The sequence below is a fragment of the Perca flavescens genome, chromosome 22, assembly GCF_004354835.1.
Source record: "Perca flavescens isolate YP-PL-M2 chromosome 22, PFLA_1.0, whole genome shotgun sequence".
Lineage (NCBI taxonomy): Eukaryota > Metazoa > Chordata > Actinopteri > Perciformes > Percidae > Perca > Perca flavescens.
Genome location: NC_041352.1, coordinates 2,584,152 through 2,600,706, shown reverse-complemented (window position 1 = coordinate 2,600,706; position 16,555 = coordinate 2,584,152). Strand labels below are relative to the sequence as shown.

The 16,555-nt window shown below is 40.5% G+C and overlaps 1 protein-coding gene across 1 annotated transcript in view; it reads left to right on the top strand.

Annotated features, from left to right (window-relative positions):
- Positions 1–2,687, top strand: part of svila (supervillin a) — a 79,537-nt gene extending 76,850 nt beyond the window's left edge. The window contains exon 42 of the mRNA XM_028569599.1: positions 1,484–2,687. Within this exon, the coding sequence (XP_028425400.1) occupies positions 1,484–1,570 (87 nt within the window). The 3' untranslated portion in view covers positions 1,571–2,687. The remainder of the gene's footprint in view (positions 1–1,483) is intronic.
- Positions 2,688–16,555: the final 13,868 nt, after the last annotated feature.

Sequence of the window (16,555 nt, the reverse complement as noted above, 5' to 3'; positions counted from 1 at the left end):
GCTGGTCTCAGTATCTGCAAGTACTGGAGTTTATGCACCGAATACCACCTTATTTAGCCCTGAAGAAAATCGACTTAAAAGTAGTTTATTTAGGTTCGTTATGCCTCACTGTCAAACTGGATGATAAAATAAAGTTCTACTACGTCCATTGTTTGTTCATGTTTCACAAAAAGTTTAACCTGAGCCAGGCCGACAACAATGGCTGTTTAAATGCACATAATATTCCAGTTTTTTGCCCTTATTCCCAAAAAGACTATATTCTGACTAAACTGTCTACACGGCTAATGAAAGTGAGTACTCCACTAATATTCCCGTTTACATGTAGCCGTGCAAACCAGGACTTTCTCAGAGTTTTCCAGCGGTGGAGGTCTTGTTGGAGCGTGTGAACACAGCGTCCCTCTTTTATTCCTTCAACCAGCTTCTAGAAAAGGTCGGCATAGCGATGTGTGCTCATATCCAAAAACCTGTTGATATCCAAGTCTTTGATAAAGTTTAAAAGTAGCTGTGTTTCTCCTTCTTATCGGGTCTCCAGCCTTTCAAACGGTTAGCTGGTTGGTTTGTGTACAGAAACCATAGCAACGCAAAGAGCTGACCGTAAGCCGTAAACAGGCAAGAGGCCACAAACTGGTCGTAAACTGCTGTGAAAACCCTGATTCAGACACTTATTCCAAATGTGCTGTATACATATCCAAAGAATGCCTTTAAAACCTGAAATACCAGAATATCACCTACAGTGGGGGAAATACAGTATGTCTTAATCAGAAAATCCTAAATTCGGAAAAAGGCCTTATTCGGAATATCCTACCGGAATATGCTGTTTACATGACCTGTATCAAATTCAGAATATTGTCATATTTGGAATAATAGTGGAATATTGGTGTGCATGTAAGCGTACTGAGTGATAGCAATCATATCCCATCCATGCAGGGATAGTAGTATACAGGTTTTTAAACATAATCAAATATATGACCCACTGCTATCAGATCGGCACTCGGTCGGGCTGAACGATGAATCGTTTTCAAATCAAAATCACAATTTGAAAGAATGTGATTAGCTAATCGTGAAGACGGCAAATCAAATGTAAATGATTTAGTTGAATGTTTGTAACATTTGGTTTAACATTTTTTATTCTTATTAGATTTACTGTTTTTCATAGGATAATGTTGGAACAATGTTACATTTCACAGATTGTTTACACAAATGTCCTATTTTCACTGGATTTTCTATTTTATTACTTTATTTAACATGATCGTCGAAGGTGCAATATGCAGCTATAAAAAAAATGCAAATTGAGTCGTAACCGCAATATCTGGCAGAAAAATTGTAATTAGATTTTTTTCAAATCGCCCTAGTACTCAGTATCGGCCGAGACGCAAGTTCAGGGATCAGAATCGATATCGGGAAGCAAAAACTGGTATCAGAGCATCTCTAAACCATGATGTGTGTGTTTGTGTGTGACTGGGCCTGCTCCGTGCTCCCACAGAAAGCCCTGGACATGACCAGAGAGGAGTATGGGGCGTTGCCCGGCTGGAAGCAGGTGAAGCTGAAGAAAGCCAAAGGACTATTTTAAAAACGGTTGAAACTGAGAGCTGACCAGAAGACACCAGGATGTTTTTGGCTCCTCTTGGCTTGCCGTCCGGACACAACCGAGGCTCAGGAGACAGACGTGTGTATAATGCTTGAGTATATGAAACCCCAATTAACAAAACTGGTTAAAAAAAAGTAGTATTAATATTTAAGTACCGCTGTCAGAACGGCTCAACGGAAGACACTGGACGGTAAAAGTGAGATCAGCTCTCCTATCGAAGTTTATGTTGTACGGTTGTTTGGTAAATTACATTGTAACACATTGGGAGAGGATTTAAATCGCTATTTTTATTCTCAATTCTTATCATTTTGGTGCGGGTGAGTTTTTATTTGGCTCTGGGTAAAATGTTTTTGGGGGGGGCGCCGAAAAAAGCCCTGGTAGGTGGATGCACCTCTGAGGGAATGTGTTAATGGTTCTTCTGTAAAGTAGCCCTTTTGAAACTTGTCAGTTTCAGATGACGTCTATAGGCAGGGAGCGCAGGTCCAACAACTTTATTGAATTTAATGTTGATGGTTGTAAATATGTACTATACGCAGAACAACCCAGTGCCCTTACATTGTCAGCCATGCAGCCATGTGTTAGAGTGGGAGCAGGTCTGTCAGCCTGTTGAACACACTCCTCAGCATCTCTCTGCTGTTCTTTGTATGTATGTTTGTGCATTACAAATAATTTATATTTATCAGATTCATATAGGATTTTTTTTTTTTTTTTTTTTTTTTAAAGCTTCATGAATGTTCACTGAGTTATTGATAATGATTGAATAAACTGTATAGTTAATGTTGAGGAGGTTTCTAATGTATGATGATGAAAACTGGATATTACAGAAGTGTCTCTTGCTGTACAGTTCACCGGTTGCCATTTATAAATCAGATGACACAGCTTTGTTATTGCATCTAGTGTCATTTCTGTTTCAGATATAGAAAAAAAACAGGATACGGGCTTGATAAACGGCAAAGCGATGAAATGCGTTTGATTTTTAAATCCTACAGTGTATAGTGCCTTGCTTTTGTGTACAGTTTACATACAGATCCTAGTCTACATTTTGAAGACTTTTTGTGATATAAAGAAATATTAGAGAAATAAACTCTGAAAGTCAGAACATTTTCCTTGCCTTTTGTTTTCTCCATGGTGCAGGTTGACCTCACTCATTTATATACTGGATTATAAACTGGTTCAGATTCTTAGATTCACAGCCAGGGTTTTTCATGACTTAGAATGGGCCTTTTTGGGGGGACTTCACGCATGATCGCGTCGTACAGTAAAGGCACTGAGTCTGCGTTACCTTATTTAACAGAAATCTACATTACCGGTCAAAAGTTTGGGGTCACTTATAAATGTCCACTCCATTCCAGACAGAATACCAGCTGAGATCAGTTGCATCGTTTTTTTAACCAGGGCAGCAGTTTTCAGATTACATTATGTGCTTACATAATTGCAAAAGGGTTCTCCAATGTTTTCTCAGTTAGCCTTTTAAAATGATATCAGATTAGTAAACAGCATGTTCCTTTGGAACATTGGATGAATGGTTGCTGATAATGGACAATGTAGATATTGCATCAAAGATCAGCCACTTCTTTCTACAACAGTAAAGAACCCTTTTGTAATTATGTAAGCACATAATGGAATCTGAGAACTGCTGCCCTGATTTTAAAAATACAATGCAACTGATCTCTGCTAGTATTCTGTCTATAATGGAGCGGAATGGACATTTATAAGTGACCCCAAACTTTTGACCGGTAGTGTATGCATTTGCCTGTCATTTCTGACAATTTGATAAACGTGTCTACTATGCTTGAGTAAATGGAACCCCAATCAACAAAACTGCTTAAAAAAAAATGTTGGGATAGAAGTGTGATGCCTCACTCTGTAGCTAAAACGGAGAGCTCAACACACAGGGTGAAAAGAAGAGCTACAACAAAATATGGTGTTTTTTAAAAATTAAACCATGTTAACCTATTCTGATATAACCTCTAAATACAATTATGAACCTGAAAATGAGCATAAAATGAGCACTTTCAATACTACCGTGAAAATTAGTGATAGACCGACTATCGGGCAGTTTTCAGATGATCTGTATCAGCGTTTTATTTACCTGATAACTGATAAAGTGAATGAATTAAAAAGTGTTCTGCTCTGCTACAGCTCTGTGTCTGACCCTCTTCTTCAGTTTCACTCCCCACTGAGTCTGACTTCATGTCCCCACTCCCCCCATGGAGTTTGTAACATTTCAAAATCTTAATTTTGACTTTAAGATTTTCAGTTTCACTGTAAATGTATCTGTTCCAAATATTGGTTATCTGTTAACTACTAATTGGTATCGGCCTTGAAAAACCAGTATCAGTCGATCCCTGGTAAAAATCACCGGGAGAGTCCGGCACAGCCTGAGTCTGGACGGTAAAACGGAGATTAGCACTCCTATTTAAGTTTTTGTTCTGCTTGTTCAACAGCTGTTTGCTAAGTTCCTATTAAGCACATTCAGAGATGATTTGAATTGCAATTTCTTCTCTCAATTCTTATCATTTTGGTGCTGGTACCTCTTTGGGCAGGCACCAAAAACTCCTTTATGAAGGAAAAACCCTGAGATCTGCTGTATGGGACCACAATATGAACACAATATTCTTTTATAGTCCAGTAGAGGGCAGCATACTAATGTATGTGGACTGGAGACAGGACTGGTACAGCAACTCAGGTGACCAGTTGGGTTCATGGTGAGTCACATTGAAGTCATGTGAGATGACGCTGTTACTACCAGGAACACTGATTACACCGTGTTTGCATCAGTATGATGTCCTCAAACTCACGTGCCGCAGATCAATTTCTTTTTTCTGTGAAACTGTTGAATATTGACTAAATGTAACTTCTAGTACCCAGAAAGACGAGACATACCGAAGCTGAGTGGGTCTGTGCCTCCACAAGGGAGGTTGCAATAGAAATCTGAAAGCTCACCAGATGATTAATTGTACAAATATCTGTCCAGCACCAAATAGTTTTTTTTTTCTTCTTGTTATGTAATTAACAATTGTTTTACTTTTCACTTTTTAAAGTAAAAGTCATCACCACCCACCCAGACAACAATCAAGAAAAGATGACACAGCAACTACAATATTCAAGACCATACAACAAAATAACAAGATGGACAATAAACCAAATAAACATATGTTTTTATGACAACACCATAAACCCATCATACACGTCTCTCCTCGCTACACAGCTTCTAAGGAACCCTCCAGAAAGTTCAGGCTCTTTCCCCATTTTCTAGTATAGACATCCAATAACAGCCATCTCACCACAAGCCCACTCCTGGATAGACAGCAGCCCTTCATTCTTCCATCCTCTTAAAAGAATCTGTCTGGCTATCATTCAACTAGTCTGGACCCAGCTTCTTATGTGCTTATCCATCCTGCTTAGGATTGATCCATCTCCCAGAACAAATAATCTTGGGCTGAATGGAACCTGGGTCCCTGCAATCCGACATAAGTTATCGTGTATCCCGGTCAAAAATTCCTGGACTTTATCACAGGATCATAGGACATTAAGTTGTTTTTTAATTATGATGTACTGGAGGGATTTTACCTCTACATCTCCGGTTTTTTTTTCAAATAAAAAAGAAGAAAATCGCACACAAAAAACAGCAAGACAGTAGAAAAAGAGGTCGCAAGTCGACCAAACTAGTTCCACTGCAGTAGCTCGGAGAGGACGATTAATGATTGTGTTGAAAGAACAAAAGCTGAAGGAATCACATTCGTAGTCCCTTTTTTTTCTTCCACAGCAGACATTTTGACTAAGTAGGAAAACCACAGGTGTTCCTAATAACATTAATGATGGCTCTGTTGTGTTCCAGCGTCGCGGTGAGCCGTGACCGGGTTACGGTGAGCCAACGTGAAACTGAAGCAGCTGAATGGAATACAGCCAACAGTCATTGTATTATTTACACCTGGGCTTTTCCTACGGTCACACGTGAAAAAGCCCTGTTTGGTAACCATGAAGCCGAGATCTTCAACAGCAGCTTAGAGTTGCCTCCAAATAGTTCAATGGTTTAAAAAAATGAAAGAAAATATACATGAACATGAATCCAACATATTAATAGTAAAGATGAATCTGTAATGCACACAGTATTGATGATAGGCTTACTGGCCTATAGATAAGGTAGCCGTCCACAGATACAGTTCAGCTTAAGGATTCACTGTGCCACATTTTATCATTAAAACATGATGTATAAATATATGAACATGCCAACCATTTTATTTTAAAAGCTTAGTATTGTATGCACCAGTGGTGTAGTCTGACGTCTTGTAGTGGCTATACTGTATTGTGTATACATATACTGTATGGGCCAGAATCTGCTTTTGGGGAAGGGAGGGCATATCATAGTGGGGGGTCTGGGTGTCCTCCCCCAGGGAAGTTATGAGCATCAAAAACTTTATTTTCTGTATTTGGATAAACTTGTATGCACCAATTTACGGTGGAAGTACCTTTATTTAGCCTATGTGAAGAAAAAGAACACAGATGACATTTCAAAATAGATCAGAAATATGATGGAAAGTATGTTGTTGCGTGTCATTGGGCAGTTTTAAGTGGGTATATGGACATCCTGGAGCTTTCTGAGTGGATATACTGCGTATACCTGCGTATCACGTAGACTACACTACTGGTATGCACCAGAAAAATTTATGTGTAAAGGAGATAGGCCTCCTACATGTTATTGTAGACCCAGTTTAATATGCAACTCAATTGTATACAATATACGTAGTAGGGGGGTCCCTGTTCTGTCTCTCTTTCGGCTGAGGGGTCCTTGGCCTAAAAAGATAAAGAAACAGATGCTACGCTAACGAGATTAATCTTGGAAAGATATTTACCAAGCAAAATGCATGTAAAGCACAAAATGGGCAGATTTTTGGAAAGAAAAAAAAAAAAAAACTATGTTCATTGATCAAACATGCCCAATTCCAAAATATGAAGTCTATCTTGCTGTTGTTTTTCTCAGTGTATTGAGAGAGCCTTGTGGTCCTGGTCACTAAAACCAATGGTAAATGGGACTAATAGACTCTATTATGCTATTTATTTGACAACTGTATTTAAAACTGGCTCCGTCTCCACCAGCTACTTACACATTAATACATCAGCAGTATTTAAGTGGCCTTTTTTCTGTATTGAATACTTTTACTTTGGAAACTTTAAGTACATCTTGCTAATAATAGTTACTTTAAAGGGATCGACCGATACTGGTTTTTAGAGGCCGATACCGATCATTATTAGTTAATAAAACATAACAGATTTTTGCAACCAAAGTGCATTTACAGTGAAAATGAAAATCTTTGGGAAATTAGGATTTTGGAATGTTACAAACTCCAACACAAAACTTAGTTTAAATGCTTTAAGCAATTATTTAATAAATGAGAAACTTTCACCATAATCCCCAGTAACAGAGAGTCAGATAGTGTTGTGGGGGGGTGGGGACATGAAGTCAGACTGTATCACACTTTTTCATTAATTCACTTCATCAGTTATCAGGTAAATAAAACGCTGATACAGATAATCTGCAAAAATCGGTCTGGGCCGATAATCAGTCTATTCCTACTTTAACTTAAGTATTATTTACATGCAAGACATTTACATGTACCAAAGTATATTTCACAGTGTTGCTACGTCCTCCACCACTACTAAAAACTTTGGGACAACTTCTATTTCTTCATCTGCACAACAGAAATACACGATAAAAAAAAATCTGCACTTCATGTTTTTGATGTTACTTCAATTAGATTGAACCTGGCTACTTTTGTTGCTAGTTTCCCCACTGTCGATAGAAATGGGGTTAGGTTTCAGAGGGGGGAGTGCCTTTTTGGGGGGTCCAGGCAGTTAACCCCTTCCAAAGCCAAAGGAGGTGTTCAGTCCTCAAAACACAAGACTGACTGTGTTTATGCTGCGTAAATTCCCCGTGACTGTGGAACAGGGCGGACCTACTGTATGTGTATACATAAAGTATATAGTAATACTGGTAATCATACTGAGAAAGTCACTGTTTCCCCGTCAGTCTCTTATAAACACCTCTGTCACCTCTGGGTTTTCATATATTTGATATATTGGACAACCTTCCATTCGGTCTGCTCGGCTCACATATGGCAGCTTTATGGATTCTGTTAAAAGCTCAATTACCTACGTGAAGTCACAGGTGAAAGCTACAATCAGCCTTCCAACCTGTCAAACGTAACAGCCTCATTTTCCAGGCTGTCCTCCAACTCACACACACACACACACACACACACACACACACACACACACACACACACACGCTGAAGGCTCTCAGATGTTCTCAATATCAGCCGTTGGCCTGTGTTGAGGAACAAGAGCAATTAGAGGGGAATTTCATGCAATCACAGTAGAACAATATACACAGCAGGTTTCTGTTCATCCAACTGTTGCTCGAGTGTTGCTCAATATTTTTACAGCCTTACTGACAGCCTGCCCCGAAACAGCAGCGAGAGAAAGGAGAAGAAGAAGAAGCTGCTGCCTTTTTCCAAAAGGGTTGGCAAGTCGCTGCGTGCTTCTCGCTGCTTTTCATCTGCTCGCCCTCTCTCGCATGCTAAGTTGTTGGATGCTGAGTGAGTCTGTGCCGGATTATGCCGGATCCACATGCCTCCTCTGAACTCCTCTGGCCTGCGAGGAGTTTGATGTGCGACACAGAGCATATCCACCCACCCGCTCCTCCACACCCACTCAGTGCAACATGCTCCGAACACTCCTCGCCCCCCCACCCCCAACACTTCTGTCTCCAGGAAGACAGTAGGATGTACAGTGCGTTGCTGTGCACACACTGCCAGGTGTGTGTCAGTATCTCTAAGCCCGTTTTGACTCTGAGCCCAGTTTCTGTGCTGAGCTCCAACATGCTTTTCTTTTGAAAACAATCTCTTTACAGACTACAGAAACATGAATGCCAAACACCACGACACACACACACACACACACACACACACACTCACCTGTACAGTATAGTATAGCGACACACACACTAAGAATCTAGCAGTCGGAGGACAGAGAAATCAAACAGTCAAACCAAATCAGTGGTGGAAGGTAATCAAGTACAGGTACGTTTATTCAGGTGCTAAAGGCGCAGTTCACCCAAAATACCAAAAGTTGTAGTTTAGGGCTGTTCACAGCATTGAAAAAAATCCCCATCAACAATCTATTGTGGATAAGCCGTAGAACTCGCTGACATGAGGTTTCAAAGGTTTCAAAATATTTCCATGTTGCCATCAATTTCCTGTGAGATGTGAAATGTTATTACTTGGTTCAAATGATTTAAAAATCCCCCCAAAGTTTGGTGTGTCACACCGAGCACAGTTAAATGCTCGTGCAGTTCATTTCAGGGCTTACAAACCCATTTACTAAACTAGATTAGAGAATAGAGTTCCTCTAACTTCTCTATTAAGCTGAAATCTGTTCGGAAGGAACATTTATTTCTACAAGATATTAAATTACAAGTCAACTCCGTGTGTTTTACATTCAGATTCTAAGTAAAAGTCCTGCTTTGAAAATGTTACTTAAGTAAAAGTATGTAAGTATCATCAGGACAATGTAATCTAAGGATTACAAGTAAAATTACTGGATGCAGAACTCTCCTCCAATTGTAGTGTGTGTAAAGGATCCAACCAGTCCAACCAGCAAACATCAGATTTTATAAACTACATGGGTTTAGTGTGCAGAAATCTGAATGTGTAAAGTAACTAAAGTAACTAGTAACTAAAGCTGGAACAGATGAATGTAGTGGAGTAACTAAAGTAACTAGTAACTAAAGCTGGAACAGATGAATGTAGTGGAGTAACTAAAGTAACTAGTAACTAAAGCTGGAACAGATAAATGTAGTGGAGTAACTAAAGTAACTAGTAACTAAAGCTGGAACAGATGAATGTAGTGGAGTAACTAAAGTAACTAGTAACTAAAGCTGCAACAGATAAATGTAGTGGAGTAACTAAAGTAACTAGTAACTAAAGCTGCAACTGGAGTAACTAAAGTAACTAGTAACTAAAGCTGCAACAGATGAATGTAGTGGAGTAACTAAAGTAACTAGTAACTAAAGCTGCAACAGATGAATGTAGTGGAGTAAAAAGTCCAATATTTCTCTCTGAGATGTAGCGGAGTAGAAAGTGGCATGAAGAGAAAAGATTCAAGTAAAGTACTTGTTACAGGTCATTTATGATCATCAGATGGAACATTACACAGTTTCAGAAATATGTAAAAGTTACATATAGTCACTTTAAGTATCTTTTGGTTTTAAGTGTCAAGTTTGCTCAGCTCAGTTCCTGTTTTTAATGCATTAATTTTTGTCGATTTAGGGCTACGTTGATATGTGGATGAATGGGGCTATCTTATGTGTGTATATCTGTGTGTGTGTGTGGGGGGGGGACACTTTGTGCTACATTGACATGTATGAAAAGTGCCATCTAAATACAGTCTGATTGATTGATTGAACCAGGTGCAACGTGAAAATCCTGCGAGTACATTGACTAGTAATAAAGAAATAATACCTATTATATATATGATATAATAGTATAAAAAGGGGCAATTTTGCACCACAACGACTAATCAGAGGCTTCATTCGTAATGTATGCTTATGTTGTATTATAGGCATTTTCAATCATCAGTATGTGACAGCACCTCCTTCTGAGCCTCTGAAACAGCGCCGTGGAAAGGTGAAACTATAATGTTTGTGATTAATTATTAGATTATGCAAAGGGTAATTAAAATATCAGTCAATATTTACCGGGCCATATGCCACGGGCGCATTTGCAGCCACGGCTTGCCTGTGAATTTTAATATCCCAAACGGGGGAGAAAGGCGCCCTTTGGCAGGTATCTCCCTAATGCTCTTAACCATCTGTCGCCGCTCAGCCCACTTCCACACTAACATAATGTTTTGTTTAGGATAACAGTGTTAATTCAACACAGGCTTAGGTGCAAAGTGGCACAGTCGAGCTTCGGCACTATTTATTCCACAATATTTGCATTTGGCGGCGGGCCTGCCCAGCAGCGCTCCTCCCCTCCTCCCCTCCCCTCCCCTCCTCTCCTCAGTCCACAGAAGATGACAAGCAGCGAACAATGAGAGTCCAAATAAGGATTAGCACATATTCTTCTGCCTGCTGTGTTTCCTTTTTGTTCACAGTTTCTATTTATGTGTGGATTATCAGCTGCTGTCAGCATCACAATGGAGCTATAGGTTCCTCTCCTCCTCTGATTCCTCTCCTCCTCTGATTCCTCTCCTCCTCTGATTCCTCTCCTCTGATTTCTCTTCTCTTCTGATTCCTCTTCTCTTCTGATTTCTCTTCTCCTCTGATTCCTCATCTTTCCTCTTCTGATTCCTCTCCTCTTCTGATTCCTCTCATCTCCTCTTCTGATCCATATCTTCTCTTCTTCTTATTCCTCATCTCCTCATCTGATCACTCTCCTCTTCTGATTCTTCCTCTCCTCTCTCCTGTCCTTTTTTCTTCACCTCTACTTTACTGGGTCCTCCTCTCCTCTCCTCCTGTCCTCCACTTGCATCTACTCTCCTCTTCTACTTCCTTCTCTTTTCTGATTCTGATTCCTCTTCTCCTCCTGATTCTTCTTCCCTGCTCTCCGCTTCTTCTTTCATTTCTTTATTCTTTGTATTTCGTTTTTTTCTTTCCTTGACTTGTTTTTGATTTTGTGATTGTATTGCTTCTTTGAAATGGTCCAATAAATGGACTTTGAAAACCTCTCGTCTCCTCTCCTCTCCTCTCCTCTCCTCTCCTCTCCCTCTTTGGTTTGGAAAAAAGCTCTAAGCCCCACACTTCCTGTCCAGAGTCTAGGAAAGCCACTTCAAAGACTCGGGCCTCAGATGATTTATGGGAAATGAATTTCAGAAAGAAGACTTTTCTTCTCTATTCTGGTGCCCTGGGCTCTTAGTGGTAAGCTCTGCTTGTTAACCCAGATTTAGATCTCTACCCTGATGGAGCCATAAAAGTGGTGTGGGTTTATATAATGTGGAGCGCAGCCACGTGCCTCAGGTCCCCTCGCTCACTGTCTCCTGTCCAATTTAGACCTGGACGGTCACGTTAAAGGCTGGATCTGCACCGCCTGGGGCACATCAGCTCTAACAGACCACACACTACCGTATGAGCTCTACAGAAGTTTAGCTTTTATTCCTCAGGTTTATGATGGAATTATCCTCGAGATGGAAAATATTGGACAGGACTGCAACTAAGGGATTATCTTTTAACAAAATAGTCTTCAATCTCAGAGCCCACATAGTAGCTTTTTCCATAGGTATTAATTGCATCTCAGACCATGACTACCATGTGTTATTCTCGCCAGCTTCGGCCAAATATACACATTATTTTTGCTCAAAATCTTCTAAACTTTGTTGTAGTACTCGAGATCGGTCTTGGTCTTAAGACCGGTCTCAAGACCACTTTTTCTAGGTCTCGTCTCATCTCGGACGTGTCGTCTTGGATAAAGAGGACTCGGGATTTTACTGTATTTCAAGATGGGTCAAAACCATAACTGCAGGGATATCACTAAATTGCCTGTGCATTTTCTGATTTATGTGTTAACATCATTAGTGTGATTCCTGCTTGCAGCCAATAACTTGACTAATTTCTAATTTAAAATGTGTTACCTCTCCCCGCCCCCCTTACTGTAAAACGCACTCCCAACAAAGTGAATGTGGGAGACAGGAGAAGCTCTGGCTGTCTGACCCTGCCTTGGTCTTGGTCTTGGTCTTGACTCAGTCTGGCCCTGTCTTGGTCTTGGTCTTGGTCTTGACTCGGTCTGGCCCTGCCTTGGTCTTGGTCTTAACTCGGTCTGGCCCTGCTTTGGTCTTGGTCTTGGTCTTGACTCAGTCTGGCCCTGTCTTGGTCTTGGTCTTGACTCGGTCTGGCCCTGCCTTGGTCTTGGTCTTGACTCAGTCTGGCCCTGCCTTGGTCTTGGTCTTAACTCGGTCTGGCCCTGCTTTGGTCTTGGTCTTGGTCTTGACTCAGTCTGGCCCTGCCTTGGTCTTGACTTGGTCTAGCCCTGCCTTGGTCTTGGTCTTGGTCTTGACTTGGTCTGGCCCTGCCTTGGTCTTGGTCTTGACTCAGTCTGGCCCTGTCTTGGTCTTGACTTGTTCTGGCCCTGCCTTGGTCTTGGTCTTGGTCTTGACTCGGTCTGGCCCTGCCTTGGTCTTGGTCTTGACTTGGTCTCAACCCCTCAAAGCCTTGGTATTGTCTTGGTCTCGATACACTCTGGTCTTGGTGATGACTTGGTCTCGGTTTAGGTGGTCTGCTTGTTGCTGCTGTATGTGAACACCCTTTCCATGGTCTGCCAAAAGCTTGAACAAAGCAGAACAATTGAGAAGTGTCATTCCAAAATGTCAGTGCCCCCCAGGGAAAATACTGAAAGAGTCATAGTAAGGTCCATATATAAAACAGGCAGCTTGTGACAGTTATCAGCTACAAGAAATGTTAACCGATACATTGCGGAAACAGAGACAAACTGCTTTATTTTACAGGTCTGTAATGTTCCAATCATTTCCTACTTATTTCCTGGGACTTTTCCTAGAAAGATTTTTTGTAAACTGGTACTAATTATGGGGAAAGTTCCCTTCTGCTTCATTTAAACCCAAGTAAATATTCAGTTATATTCAGTATGATTCATTTATTATTGGAAACGTTATTCTTCTTGTTGAATCGTATGCTATCCTTTAGACAAATTCTGCATGTTGCATGTTCGGTTGACTTAGTGTTGTGCTGGCAAATTTTCATATAATGTGTATCAAATTACACATTCAAAGTGAATGTGAATGAAAATGATTAGGAAATTACAGACCTTTGGGATAAAGTCTTAACAAAAATCCTCAATTATTGGTCTAAGACTTTGTGTTAGGTTTGGTTTGTCAAACACTTTTTTTTTTCCAATGTCAAGAATGAATTTTTTACCTATAAGGGAACTTAGAAGTTATTATACTCTTATGAGTATAGATCATCTTAAAAATTACTTATTAAATTACTTACTGATTGTTTTCAGTATTGATCTGGAAATAAACTTTTTGTGTTGTCAAATAATACATTTTTGTAAAATTTCAAATAATAAAGTCCCCATAGAGCATCTTCAAATGACTTGTTTTGTCCAAGCAACAGTCCAAAAGATATTCCAGAATGTTTTTGCACGATAACTAACTCAAGATTGTTTGATTAATTCAGTTGTTAAGAATTGAGGATTTTAATAGCCTGCATGTTGGCATTCATTCCTTATTTTGGGGTTCCAGTGTGAGCACACTACAGTAGCAAATTAATATATGCTATGACACGTGGATATAAGTGGAAAACGCAAGTCTGAGTCAAATTATTCCATCCATCCAGGATGAAGAAGGGTAACTGCTGCACTTGAAGATTCTGCCAATCACTGAATCAGTCAAAAGCATCTTCGCCTGTTAGAAGAGCTCCCCTACTACGCACTTCACCTTTAGGTGTGACTCTGTGTGTGTGTGTGTGTGTGTGTGTGTGTGTGTGTGTGTGTGTGTGTGTGTGTGTGTGTGTACTTCCAAGTGCGCACCACACCTCCATTGGACCGGAGTCAAGAGACTGCCCTCCCACCGCCACCTGGCATCATTAGAGGCTCTGATCCTCTAATCAACACCAACAAACACACTCCCCTCCTCCATCCATCCATCCTCCCTTCCACCTCTCCATCCCGCGGCCCAGCCCCGGGCCTGGCAGCCTGCTGTGGAGAGCAGACAAGTGATTTTTGAGGGATTTTTGAAGTTGTAAAGCAGGACGAGGTTGAATGTGTCATCTAGAAAACACATGCCGGTCAGAACTTAAATAAGCTTGACATTAAACGTCTTTTGGTGTGTGTGTGTATTTGCAGGGAAAAGAGGAGGGTCAGGTGTATAATTTGAGACGCACAGGGATCCAAACAGAAACACAAAAAGCCGTAACCAAGAGGAGAGAGTGAGTCAGCCTCGGGACTCGCTGTTGTGCTCTCCAAAAACCCAAAGCCGGGGAAACAAAACCACCGGGCTTCTCTCTTTAGTTCAACTCCAAACGGTGTGTTATCCTGCTCCAACTGCTCAGCCTCGCTGTAAAGACTGATGAGGAGACAACATGAAAATGCTGGGGCTCCTAACAGCCCATTCCCATCACTGTTATGGCACAGTTCACCCTCAGGTAACAAACAGGCTCATTTAATGCCCCCTCCCCGACCTACACACACAGATACACATCTACACACCAGCACACTAACTGGAGGGGAAAGCTGCAGTGTGCAAACAGCTGGCTACTGTCTGAAGCATAATTAGTGGTTAATAAAATAGGCTAATAAGGACTTACCTTCAATGGTCAATAGCTAAATGAAATTAGTCAGAGATGAGAAGAGGATCTACAGGGTCTGGCAGACTGATTGGACTGATAGAATGTGGGACCTACACATGTCCTCCAAAGCTGCTTTAACAGGGGAAGCTATACAGTTCAAGCTATACAGTGCCTGACAAAAGTCTTGTCGCTTATCTAAGTTGTAGGAACAACTAATAATAACTTGGCTTGTAGTTGATCAATTGGAATCAGAAATGGCTTATATGAAAGGCAAAGGCTTCTGGATTATGCTTATTATACCAAAATAAAGTATTGTATCATTCACTGAGTTTTATAATTGAATTAGGACAGAAATGTCAGATTTCTTGTTGCATACAAAAATACAGTAATGTATGGTAGAAATTATATTTTATTTTGAATTCACAAACATGCTACAATAACATCAGCGCATATGTAAAGTCATGGTGCCTTGGGAAAAAGAAAATGAGCTTGGAGGACTACATCCATACGTCTCGGCAATGACTCAAATAACTTATTGATGAAGTCATCTGAAATAGCAAAGAAAGCAGTCTTGCAGGACTCCCAGAGTTCATCAAGATTCTTTGGTTTAATCTTCCAAGCCTCCTCCTTCATCTTACCCCAGACATGCTCAATAATGTTCATGTCTGGTTACTGGGTTGGCCAATCCTGAAGCACCTTGACCTTCTTCGCTTTCAGGAACTTTGATGTGGAGGCTGAAGTATGACAAGGAGCGCCATCCTGCTGAAGAATTTGCCCTCTCTTGTGGTTTGGAATGTAATGGGCAGCAAGAATTTGTTGATACTTCAGGCTGTTGATGTTGCCATCTACTCTGCAGATCTCTCGCACACCCCCATACTGGATGTAACCCCAAACCATGATTTTCCTCCACTAAACTTGACTGTTTTCTGGGTGAATCTTGGGTCCATGCGGGTTCCAACAGGTCTTCTGCAGTATTTGCGGCAATTGGGATGCAGTTCAATTGATGATTCATCAGAAAAATCAACCTTCAGCCTGACTTCACCAGTTTCTTTAAATCTTTTTCTTATCCTTTCCACTTGACGTTTGGATACATTGAAGATGTCTGCCATAGAGGTCGACCGATAGTGGATTTTACCGATACCGATAGTTAGGTTGGGCCGTATTTGCCAATAACCGATTAATCGACCGATAGTATTTAGAATTGATACTGGATAAAACAGTTGACAAAATACATAATTTTTTTCCCAAAAAAATCAAAATAATAATGTCATATTTATTGATATTACACCCACAGCAATGCTACACAAGCATGTGTGTTGTCTAAAACAGTTCTCCTACATATTTGGAGTCATCCAGTGCAAAAATAAACATAATGAGCATTATAAATCATATAAAAGGACAAACTATTTACATTTCTTCAAAAAAGGCCCAAATGTATGCCAAATCTCCAAACAGTGACATTCTTCTCTGTAGAACGGTTTAGAACTAGCCTGATGTGGTCCTACTCAGATTCTAGTCAGAATGTGAGTCTGAAAACGGACTGTGATTATGGGGCGTGTTCCAACAGAACCAGGAAAAAAAATGCAACTGCATTCATTGGATAGACCTACAACCAATCAGAGCATTGGAACTCAACACTGTGTATCGTCTCCATAGCAACCACTCTT